This window comes from Eschrichtius robustus, chromosome 2 (genome assembly GCF_028021215.1).
Source record: "Eschrichtius robustus isolate mEscRob2 chromosome 2, mEscRob2.pri, whole genome shotgun sequence".
Classification (NCBI taxonomy): Eukaryota; Metazoa; Chordata; class Mammalia; order Artiodactyla; family Eschrichtiidae; genus Eschrichtius; species Eschrichtius robustus.
In genome coordinates, this window is record NC_090825.1 from 125,567,616 (window position 1) to 125,580,204 (window position 12,589).

General features: G+C 44.5%; 1 protein-coding gene across 15 annotated transcripts in view; it reads right to left on the minus strand.

Annotated features, from left to right (window-relative positions):
- SH3TC2 (SH3 domain and tetratricopeptide repeats 2) overlaps window positions 1–6,865 on the minus strand; it is a 125,155-nt gene extending 118,290 nt beyond the window's left edge. For all 15 annotated transcript variants that reach the window (XR_011073121.1, XR_011073119.1, XR_011073120.1 and 12 more), the window contains exon 1: window positions 6,695–6,865. Coding sequence is in view for 12 of the 15 variants with exons in the window: in XM_068536153.1 (XP_068392254.1) it covers window positions 6,695–6,746 (52 nt within the window). In the remaining 3 variants the exon portion in view is untranslated. The remainder of the gene's footprint in view (window positions 1–6,694) is intronic.
- Between the last annotated feature and the right edge of the window lie 5,724 nt (window positions 6,866–12,589).

Genomic DNA, 12,589 nt, shown 5'->3' on the forward strand with positions numbered 1-12,589 from the left:
AAATTGATAAACCTTTAGCCAGATTCATCAAGAAAAAAAGAGAGAGGGCCCAAATCACAAGGAAAAAAATTTTTTCCTTTTCTTTAATTTTATATCTGTAGGAAATGATGGATGTCCACTAAACTTACTGTGGTAATCAGTAGTTCAAATCATCATGCTGTACACCTTAAATTTGTACAGTGCTGAATGTCAATTACATCTCAATAAAACTGGAAATAAACTATCATAGAATAAAGTACTTTAGGAAAAATATATGATTTTTTTAAAATGACAAAGGAAATAAACCAAAAGGTCCATGATAGATATTGCTGGGTCACTTTTAACCATTTTTTCTATACTTTTGTCTACTTTCCAAATATTCTGTAATGGACATGCTTTGTTTTCTAAAAATGGAGGCAGGTAGAAAAGTGGCTAGGAAAAAAATCTGCAATCAGGTAGTTCTGGACTCAATCCCTGGCTTCCTCATTAGCCATGTGACCCACGTAAACCTAGTCTATGTCATTCAGATGGGGCTGACTCCATCCCTAGCTCCAAAAGTGGACACATGACTCAAGCGTAAGCCAGTCAGGTTATGCTGTATCGTGGCCAGATGACCAAAGTTAAGCCGATGAGAACTGGTCCTAGGACTCCCCTTAGACCTCTTCAGGAAAAGATTCCTTTCCACTGCACTTGAAGCTGTGAATATGACAGTCTGGAGCTGTGGGGCCCACCACAGGGAGAAAGTTTGCCTGAGGTTGAGGCCAACCCAGTACAAACAGAGCTTAGGAAAGATAACTTCCAGATAATATCATTTGAATATTTTGACCCAGGCATACCTGAAACAAACAACCCCTGAACTTTTCATTTATGAATCAATAAATTACTTTCTGGAAGCTAGTTTTATTTTTATTATTATTATTGGTCAGAGAAAGATAGTAACACTCAATTCAAAAAAACACAGAGATTTATTTAAAAACTGCCAAACTAGACCTAAATAGACCTTTCTCCAAAGAAGACATACAGATTGCCAACAAACACATGAAAGGATGCTCAACATCACTAATCATTAGAGAAATGCAAATCAAAACCACAATGAGATAGCACCTCACACCGGTCAGAATGGCCATCATCAAAAAATCTACAAACAATGAATGCTGGAGAGGGTGTGGAGAAAAGGGAACCCTGTTGCACTGTTGGTGGGAATGTAAATTGATACAGCCACTATGGAGAACAGTATGGAGGTTCCTTAAAAAACTACAAATAGAACTACCATACGACCCAGCAATCCCACTACTGGGCATATACCCTGAGAAAATCATAATTCAAAAAGAGACATGTACCACAATGTTCATTGCAGCCCTATTACAATAGCCAGGACATGGAAGCAACCTAAGTGTCCATCGACAGACGAATGGATAAAGAAGATGTGGCACATATATACAATGGAATATTACTCAGCCATAAAAAGAAACGAAATTGAGTTATTTTTAGTGAGGTGGATGAAGCTAGAGTCTGTCATACAGAGTGAAGTAACTCAGAAAGAGAAAAACAAACACCGTATGCTAACACATATATATGGAATCTAAAAAAAAAAAAAAAAGGTTCTGATGAACCTAGGGGCAGGACAGGAATAAAGATGCAGATGTAGAGAATGGACTTGAGGACACAGGGAGGGAGAAGAGTAAGCTGGGACAAAATGAGAGAGTAGCATTGACATATACACCCTACCAAATGGAAAATAGATAGCTAGTGAGAAGAAGCTGCATAGCACAGTGAGATCAGCTCAGTGCTTTGTGACCACCTAGAGGGGTGGGATAGGGAGGGTGGGAGGGAGATGCAAGAGGGAGGGGATATGGGGATATATGTATACATATATCTGATTCACTTTGTTATACAACAGAAACTAAGACAACATTGTAAAGTAATTATACTCCAATAAAGATACTAAAAAAATAATATAAAATTGACTTTGGCACAGAAAAAAAAAAAAAACAACTGCCAAACTGCTTTCCAAAATGGCTGTACCATTTTGCATTTTCATCAGCAATGTGTGAAGGTTCCTGTTGCTCCACATCCACATCAACACTTGATAGTATCAGTCTTCTTAACTGTAGCCATTCTAGTAGGTTTGCAGTTTTATCTCATTGTTTCAATTTATACTTCCCTAATAACTAATGATGTTGAATATTTTTTCACATGCTTATTTTCCATCCCTGTATTTTCTGAATGAAAGTGTCTGTACATTTTAATTGGGTTGTTTACCTTCTCATTACTGAGTTATAAGATTTTTTAAAATATTCTGGATACAAGTGTCAGATATGTGGTTTACAAATATTATCCCCCAGTCTATGGCTTCCTCTTTATTTTGTTGGTCGATTTATATAGGTGATAGAAAAGCAGGATTACTGGTAAAGAGCTCAGCAGGATAGGGGTGAATTAACTTCACATGCACATGAGCTGACAGAGGACATACTGGAGAGGTGAGTGGTCATGGGGCTAAAATGGATAAATATGGTAGAGTCAGGATAGGGAGAGTATTTTAAGGAAGGCAGAGGAATTTAGATTGGATATAGCAAGCAATAAATATGGAGCTATGAAACATTCTTGCGCATAGGCGTGGCAAAACAAAAGTGGAAATTCTACCTGGGATAGCACAGGAAGGACAGAGAGAGGCAAGGAGGAGAAGCAAGGAGAATAGCTGAAAAATTGTATGGCAGTCCACGGGTGTGAGTGTGAGAATATGGACTGTGATCTTGGCAAATGAGAAGTCAGGGAATAAAGTGAATGACACTATATTTTAAAGTTAGAAAAGGGAAGGCATCTTGACATTTTAAATATGAGAGATAAAGATGAGGAGAGACAATAATTACAGAAAACGAATATTTGAAGGGAATAAAAGACCGTTGAGTTCCACTCCTAATTTTACTGTTGAGAAACTAAGGCCCCAGAGAGGAGTAATGATTTTACCGGGGTCACACAGCAAGTCAGCAATAGAGTCAGAGGCCGTCCAGATCGTTGGGTGCAGACCTTGCCAGTTCCACTACATAAACCCAACCTCAGAACGTTGAGATGTAAGGTTTCCAACTTGGGAAATATTTCACTCACAGAAACTTGCTGGAAATGAGAATTCACTGTTTCTCCTCTCTCAGTCTCTCCTTGATCCCACCCATCCACCACCACTCCCAACTTTTAAGAAGATAACTAAACAGTAAACATTTCCCTGCATTCTTTTTTTCTCCACCCACATTTTTTTTCTTTGACCTGACAAGCATACAACCATCAGTTTTTATGATGTAAACCCACATTGTCCTTGTTGGAACAAACACCAAATTAGAATTACTGCTACATTTATCTACATGAATATATCTTAAATCATATTGTTGAGCAAAACAAAAAAAGCAGTTTGCATAATGATATCATTTTAAGTTTAAAAATCTTCAAAATAAATTTTTGCAATGATACAAGTACACAAATATGTAATAAAAACACAAAACCACTCAATTCATGAATGTGATTAATTTGGGGGAGGGAGAGTAGGTAGTGAGATTGGGAAGAACTACCAGGGGACCCTAATTGTATCTGTAATCTTTTATTTTTTCGAAAAGTAAAAGAAAGAAAGAAAGTTCTGAAGCTAATACGACAAAAAGTAGAAATTTGCATATTGTTCTCATAGTCTCTATTATCAGTATGTTCAAAGCGCCTCACAAGTTTTTTAAAGCTCAAATGTGAAGCATCGTTTACTATTGTCAGCATTCACCCCCCCATCTCCTATAATTTTACCGATGATTCATATTTACCAAAAATGTTGAAAGGAAAGTTACAAACAACAGCAATCAATGTAGGCAAATGTATCTCTCCCACATCCTCTGTTTAAGGGTGTAAGTCTGCCAGATGTCTTCAAGATAGTGTTGAAAGATAAGGGGGCAGTGCTAGAAGCTTTTAGACCAACAAATCTTGACATGACTTGCTCTGTGATCCTAAGTGAGCAACTGTAGTTTAACAGTGGCAAGAATTTCCAGGGGTCCAGAAGCCAGAAATAATGGCAGTTACTAGAAACCCACCCCCTGCCCACATGCAATCAGGAGATTTATGTGAGTAAGTAAGAAACATCACGGAAACAGATGCTGCAGGCAGAGTCCATGTGTGAGAATGCAGCACACCTGGGGGGTGTCAGGGACAGTGTTTGTCATTGTGTCACACGAAGGCAAACCAGCTGGGCAGCTGTCCAGGGCTTAGTACTGTCAAGCCTTCTCCTTTCCTGCCTCCCTAACCCCTGAGGACTGTTGGTCCTCACTGTTTACTCCCACTGAAACACAATGACTGAAGCAGCCAAAGAAGCAGGAGCACAGACTCCTACTCCAGTGGAGTAAGGAATAGGAAGAAGGGATGTGGGAGTGGCCCCTATTAGCTGACAATAAAACAGCCCACAATTACTGAGGGTTTATCAGAAGCCAGACACTGTGCTAAACCCATGAGATGAATTATCTGATTTAATCTTCACAAAAGCTCCGTGTGATAGATACTATCATTAGATTCATTTTACAGACAGGAAAACTGAGGTTCGAAGAATATGAGACTTGCCCAAAGTCACACACTATTAGGTCACTCCAGCATGTGTCTCATACTTTGTTCCATTTCTTTAGGGTAAATGGGGGAACCTAGAAGGGGATGTTTACAACAGCTGGCCTCAGACCTATGACACCATATCATCCTCCCTAGGGAAATCCCCTGACAAGTACAGAAAATAGTTTGGGGAGGTGGCATGAAAAGCCTCAGTAGAAATAAATATCAGGCTGACTCCTGGTGAAAAAGTGAATCCAGGATGCCAACCAATTCAACAGCAAAAATCTGGTGAAACAATAAGGTAATTGAATGATAGTATTATAAGAACTTTGAGGATGTTTTCTTCAATGTTGGTTGGTTGGCTGGTTGGTTGGTTTTGAGCTGCAGAATTCTTTTACATGAAATCTTGGGTTGAACAACAGGATGTCAAACAGGAGCAGAGCTGCTCCAGCTGAAGCTGGGTGTCAGGGACTAGGAGCAGAGCTCCCTAAGATACCTTCACAGGCTGAGTTAACCCCCTCATTTTATAGATGAGAAAAGGGAGGCCTAGAGAGAGAGCATGATATGCTAGGGTCATAGAGATGTGATTAATGTGCCTTGTTTTATTTATTGTGCTTAATTAACTGTGTGCCAGGTTGTTTTAACTGTTTCACATGTAGACTTAATCCCTACCACAACCCTATGAGGAAGGCATAATTATATCATAAAATCTACAGGTGAGGAAACTGAAACACAGAAAGGTTAAATAAATTGCTCAAGCCAAATCAAAGAACTAAGATCAAATCCAGACACTCTGGCCTCAAAGGCCAGGTGATTAACTGTGAGGATGCCTGCCTAAGAGGAGGTAGACTGTGTCAGATCTAGAACCCAGGTCCCTGCCTTACAGACCAGTGGTCCTTCATGTTCCCACAGCCCCCATGCAACGTCTGCTCCCATGGGGTGCAATGACAACAGGATTTAGGGGGAGGGTCTGAAAAGTATATACATCTTAGAAATCTGGAGAAGCTTTCTTCCAGATTTGTTTCCTAGCTGAAGGTCATGCCTTTGTGCCAAGGGCATTTGCTTGCTTATAAAGTCTAGGGTGGCTTAGTCTGGGAGTCTCTCCCTGCTGGAGGTACCAAGGTGCCTAGGCTGAGACTTCAAGCAGAGGAAGCAGAACGTGGCTGCTTCAGATTCGCTTTAGGAACCTCTAGTGCCTTCCATGTTGTCGAGCCCAGGTCACAAGACTACAGGGGGAAGTCATCTCTCAGAGAGTAGAAGGCCTTAGCTAGAGGTTCTCCTGGGCTCCCCCTCCAAGGAAACATGGCAGTGCTCCAGGAAGATACGGAATCCTAACAAGGGTTAGGAATGATTTCTTGGTGTAATGCTCTTCTGTCTCCCAAACAAGTCCTCCCCGAAAGCCACCACTCATCCTGATAAATGCCATACACGAGACCACAGGGCCTCACCTTGGTCTTGCTGTGAAAAGAAGCGAGGAGCTTGCATTAAGGTGACCAACAACCCCAGTTTGCCTGGGACTGTCCCGGTTTTAGCACTGAATGCATCCTGGGAAAGCCCTGGGTCCCGGTGAAACCGGCAAGGTTGCTCACCCTGTGTCAAGTCTCAGATGACTTGACAATTCTTAGAGCAACAACTCTGTGACCTCAATTTGACGTACAAAAAAAAAAAAAAAGAAAGAAAGAAAAATCACACTATAACAGGTAGGAGGCAGGAAACTGCCTGTTTTTCTCCAGTAACATTAACCCTGACAAAAATAGGGTTGAGTGGCTTAGGCCAAGTTTATGTCCACTCCTGGGCCCCAGAGGAACTAACTGCCTGAGCTTTCTTCCTGAACTAGGGAATCTTGGGAAGAAAGGAAGGAAGGGCTTAGTCACACCCTGGGAATGGCAGCCAAAAGCAGCACTCTCTCCTCCTCCTAGAGCAAGCTCAAAGCCTCTTTCTTCAGGAAAAGTAGATGCTTCCCAGGCTTCACTCCCTTTTCACAAAGCCAGAATGACAAATACTAAGTGAGGAAGGGAGAAGAAGAAGCCAGAAAGTACAACCATCTCCCCATCTTTAGAAGAATAGCTCCCCCAACCCAGCAGATCCCTAAGCCTTCACTGGACCCACCACCTCAGCCAAGCCACAGGCCGGGGCCCCCCAGGAAACTCACCTGGCCCCCAGGACAGACTCGGCTCCCAAGGGATGCAGAAGCAGCCACCCATGTGTGCACCATCCTCCCCGGGCCAAGGCCCCTGGGAACACCAGCCAGAGGAGCATTGGGAGGGGACAGCCTCCCAGCGGTGTCCCTCCTCCCGCCTCCTCCCTGGCACACGAGGAACCAAGTCCCGCTCAATGCACAATGCAGTCTTTGATATCCTGGCTGCGGCAGCAGGCCCGGGGAGGATGGGAGGGGCCGCCCAGCCCTCAGTACCCGTAGTCCTTGCACTGTCAGGCCTCTGACTGGGGAGCGGAGCTCCTCCCTGCCTCTCTACAGATTGCTTCATGCCTATCAGGCTGTGGCACATTCCACACATTCTAGGATTGAGATACACAGTTAGGTTCTTGTGGGGGTGGATGGGGTGGGGGGGCTGCGGGGGGGAGGAGGAATCAAGGCTGCTGCTGTTCTTGCTCCCTCCCTGACTGGCTTGGCCCACACTAACTTGCCTGCTACTGGGAATGGGCTCCCCACCCATCCTCTCTGTGCAAACACCTCCCTTGGCTATCTGGGTGAAGCTGGACCTGTGGGCGCAGCATCTTACTGCACCCCCAGCAGCATCAGTAAGCCAACGCCCAGCCCTGGCTCCCAAAGTCTTGGTCAGAAGGAATCCAGGAAATCTCCTGATGTAGCCCAGCATCTTACAGATAAGAGGATGGAGGATCAAGTATGTTAAGGCCACAAGTATGCACAAAAAACGGGTCACACCAGACCAAACTCTTTTCCATTTTGGATAAGGAGCAGAGCAGGGGGATGCAGTTGATACACTATGGCTGAATTTCAGAAAACCTCCCATGACATCTCTTAAAGGAGACGGAGAAAATATAGCTGAATGCCAACAATGTTAGAGGCGTGACTGATCCAACAACCTAGCTCAAGGATCATTAAGTACTTACTGTTTCCTTAATGCCCAAAGCAAAGGTTGGTGGTGAGTGGTCCAAAGAGTGAGGAGGTGTGGCCTAGGGAAGGCAAGGGTCCTGACTTGCAGGCTGCTTGGAGGCTGAACTTGCGATTAGTCTCACCAGCACTTTAAGGAGGGAGGTGGCCTGGTCAAGGTTATATTCTGGCAGGAGCACTGGGATGAGAGTGTGAAGGATAGCCTAGGGGTCAGTCTCACTGGAGTGATCAGGGGTGTCCACTGCACATCCCAGCTCAGCCCCAGGTGACAGGGCCATGTCTCTGAAGTCTGGCTTCAATTTCAGTGCTTACCTGTCTTGACTCCTAGTGACTGAATGTTCACTATAGGTCAGGCACTTATCATACACTATTTCATTTAAATCCCATAACAGCCCCATAATATTAGCATTATCATCTCTATTTTGTAAGTGAGAAAGCTAACGCAAATATAATTGCCCAAGGCCCCACCATTTATATTGTCAGATTCAGGGCTTGAACCAGGTCTAGTTGATTCCACAGCCCAGGAGCTTCTCTTTTCTAATATTCAGGCTCTTTCCATGACTACAATGAGGAAGGATTTGGTGATCTGATGCTGAGCCCTCTGGAGCTAGCTGAGCACTTACGGAGGGCCCGGGAGAGGAGGGCTGGGATGGGGCCAGGAATGCAGGGACACAGGGTCTCTCTGACCACAGAACTGCCATGGAGGATGTTTTCCTTGCACACATCTGTTTAAAGTTTCCGCTTCCCATAATGTGTCTCATGTCTTTTCCCCTCACCAAAGCACAGTGTTTTAAGTATGAATTAGGATGTTTTCTTGGGCCTAGGATAAAAAGGCAAGGGTTCCTTTAGAAAGCAGCCATTCAGAACTTTGGGAGGTACGTGGGGATCAGTGAAGAGAAACCATGGTCTAATTTGCACATGATGATGAATGCTCAGACTTAACATTTCTCCTTGACTTGGCTGCACACCATTTCTATACAGGTGCAGCAACAGAGGTCAGAAATTGTAAATGATCAAGACCAACCAATGGAAGGAACCCCAGGCCATCTGTCAGAGATGACACCCTGAGGCAGTTGGTTGAGACACACATTTTGGCAAATCTGAAATAAATGGTTCATTTTGGAAAAAGTCATTGCTTTTCTTGAGATGCAGGAAATCAGTGCTCTTCTGCTTATGGGTAGCTCGGATGAATTAGCAAGAACAAAGAGCTTTCCAGACAAGAGAGCAGTAGGTACAAAAGAACTAAGGCTGGAACTTGCCTAGAAAGCTAAAGGAAAAGTGTGTGTGGTCAGAGTCTAGTGAGGCAGGACCGGATATAGAGACGAGGTCAGTGAAGGCAGCAAGAAGCCAGGTTGTGTAGGACTTTGAAGGCCATCTAAAGGCTTCAGCTTGTACATTGTGTGAGATGGGAGCCAGTGGAGGACACTAAATAAAGGAGTCATGTGACTGACTTATGATTTTAAAGGGTCTCTCCTCTGGCTGCTCCTTGGAAAATAGGCTGCAGCTGGAATTCCAAGTATGCAGCAATTGTAACAACCAGGAGAGAGATGATGATGGCTTGAACCAGGGTAATAGCAATGGATATTTTTGAATGAAGAGCATATTAGTCAAAGTTCTCTAAGGGAAACAAATCCAATAGGAGATATATGTGTGTGTGTGTGTCTGTGTGTCTGTGTGTGTATGAAAACATGGTACAATGTTCTTCTGGTGTGTGACCAGGCATTCTGATTTGTTATGGAAACCAGACACCCAGATTTTCAGGTAAAGTTTCCAAATTTTTAAATATTCACAAACTGATTCAGAACATCTTGCAAATCACTGTGTGAGCCAATACTTCAGGGCAGATAAACATGCCTGCAGGCCAAATCCAGCCCAAGACCAGCCAGTTTGCCACTTCAGATGAAAAATTGAATTTTTTTCTTGTAAAATTTACAATCTACTTGGGATAATAATACATGCACTTGGGTACTACAATTCAGCAGAAGAACTGAAAGACCATGTTATGGGTAGAATTGTGGCCCCCAAAAGTGATATATTGAAGACTTAACCCCCAGTACATCAGAATGTGATTTTACTTGGAAATACAGATTGTAGTAGATGTAATTATTCAGGTTCAGATGAGTTCATACTGGAGTAGGGTAGGCCCCTAATTCAATATGACTGGTTTCCTTATTTAAAAAAACAAACAAACAAACAAAAAATAAACCCAGCCTGTGAAGAGATAGAGACACAGAAGGTGACAATGAACGGAAAAATTAGAATTCTGCAGCTGCAAGCCAAGGGATGCCAAGGATTGCCAGCAACCACCAGAAGCTAGGAAGAGGCAAGGATCCTTCCTCTGAAGGTTTCAGAGGGCGCATAGCCATGCAAATACCTTGATTTGGGGCTTCGAGCCTCCAGAATTATGAGACAGTAAGTTTCTATTGTTTTAACCACTCAGTTTGTGATACTTTGTGAGGGCAGCCCAAGGAAACAAATGTAGACCACATGAGAGAGAAGAACAACAGGTCACTTATTCAATCACATTATTCAGTGAACAAATAATTATAGAACATCTACTATACCTAGGCATTGATCTAAGTTGTGAGGATACAGCAGTGAACAAAACAGACAAAAGACTCTCTCTTGTGTAGCTTACATTCTAGTGAGGGGAGAAAGACAAGAAACAGTAAATAAGTAACTTATGCAGTGTGTTAAAAAGATGGAAAATGTTACAGAAAAAAGGAATGGAACTGCCAGAGTAGAGAGGCTGCAGTTTTCAAAAGGGTGGAGAGAGAGTTGTCACTGAGAAGGTGACAACTGAGTGACATGGGGGCAGAGGGGATCATGGGCATCCAGGAGAAGAGCCTGCCAGGAAAAGGGAAGTGCCAGCGCAAAGGCCCTGAGGCAGGAGTGTGCCGGGCATGCTGGAGGAAGAGCAAGGAAGGGTGTAACTTGAGCAGAGTGAAAACAGGGCAGGAAGCAGAGGGTACCCCCAAAGGAGTAATTAAAGAGAGTTTAAAGAAGAAGCTATTTACAATAGAGTGGGCAGGGTTAAAGAAAACCAGCAAGGATGGTGAGGCACCCCAGGGTTAGGAAGACTAAAAAGCCATTAACATCCTGAAGGGAAGCCTGAAGGGACAAGAGAATGGCTGTTGGAATCTAGCAAGAGCTGGATGCAGGCCAGGACTAATGACAGGAGCTGTGTTATTAATAGTGGAACACAGCTGTGGCCTAGCCAAGGCCATATGTGCACAGGCGGCAGAGGAATAAATACTCCATCCGCTCACCTCCCATCTTCCGTTGACTGAACACAACTGGAAGCCAAAGGGTGAGAGAGCTGAGTTGAGGATCCCTGTAGAGGCCAGCCTCCTGGGGGGCACAGAGCAGGGGAGAGAAGGGTGGAGAGGTGATGCCAGAGGATAACGGAAGATTATCCAGTACAAGGGGAGAGGTAACAGCATCCTCAAGATGTAGGGTTTACTGGACCACTTTAAGGAGGTTGGCTTTCACTCTGAGTGAAATGGCAGCCATTGCAGAGTTTTGAGCAGAAGAATGATGTGACTTACAATCTGAAAGAATCAGAGGAGCTATCATAGGCTACTGCAATAATCCAAGCAAGAGGAAAGGGTGGCGTGGGCCAGGGTGGTAGCAGTGGAAGTAGTGAGATGTGGCGATATTCCAGCTTATTTTGAAGGTAGAGGCAGAACTGCCTGTGAATGAGATGCAAGCTGTGAGAGAAGGAGTGAAGGATGGCTCCCCATGTTTGGGCCTGAGCACCTACAAGGAGCAGGGTAGCCATGACCTGAGATGGGGGTCCCACAGGGGGAGCAAGCTTGGCTGAGTGGTTGGGTGAACAGGTTGAGTATAAGAAGTCTATTCTCCATCTGCTTGAGGACGTTGAACAGGCAGTAGGATACACAAGTCTGGAGTTCAGGGGAAAGGCCTCTACTGGAATCATCAGTATACAGAGATATACTGGAGACATAAGGAGAAAGTTAGCATGTCCTAATGAGAACAGCAAAGAAAGCTTCATGGAGGAGGTGTGACTGGGGGCCTTGAAGGATGGAATTTTGACAGGCAGACATAGGTGGGAAGAGAATCCCAGACCGAGGAAAAGCCATTAGCAAAGGTGCTAGGATTGGCACTGGGGACAAGTTTAGGAAAAAGTCATTCCGTTTTAATGAGCCGAAGGACTGATGGAGAGAGCCGAGATGTAAGCCTCTTAACTTCTGGTTCATTCATCACTTATCTATTTATTCATTGAACATTACAGGTCACCTACTTTAAAGGCTATTTTTGTTGTGGACATTAATAATAATAAATGCTTACTGAGCTCTTTCATGTTCCTGTGAAAAGTCCACATTTAATCTTCACCCCCTACTTAAAGATCAGCAAACTAAGAGTCTGGGTGACTCACCCCAGCTCACCCGCTCACTGGGCACAGCAGAGTCGGGGCTTGAGCCCAGGAGGGGAACTGCGGGGCCCTGGTCCTCGCTACACAGGTTAGTGCCCGAAGCTCTGCCAGGAGGACTGATCCGCGTCTGTGCGGTGTAGACACGCGGCTGTCCCAGGTGCAGATAGGTCACCACACCACGGGCGAGGTGACGCCCAGACTTTCCTCTGCAAAGGGTGAAAGTGAGCCCTTGCCAGGGGTCAGCTGAGGAACTAGCCCAGCAGCTCAGGGAGGAGGCCTGGCTGCTGACCTTCTGACCAGGGCAGAGGTCGCCACGCTGCCAGCTCTGACCTCACCCAGGACTGCTGAGTGCTCTTTCCAAAACGTCAGTTTCCTGTTTCTTGGCTCCCACATCCAACCTGGCGTCAAGGGCAGGCAACCGACGCCTCACCCTGGAAGGTGAGCAGTGAAGGTGTCCTTACAGTAACGTGTCCACTCCCCAACCCCAGTTAAAGATAAAGAAACTGAGCCCCATAAAGACTAAGTCATTCGTTCAACACTTTTAGGCAATTTTGTGG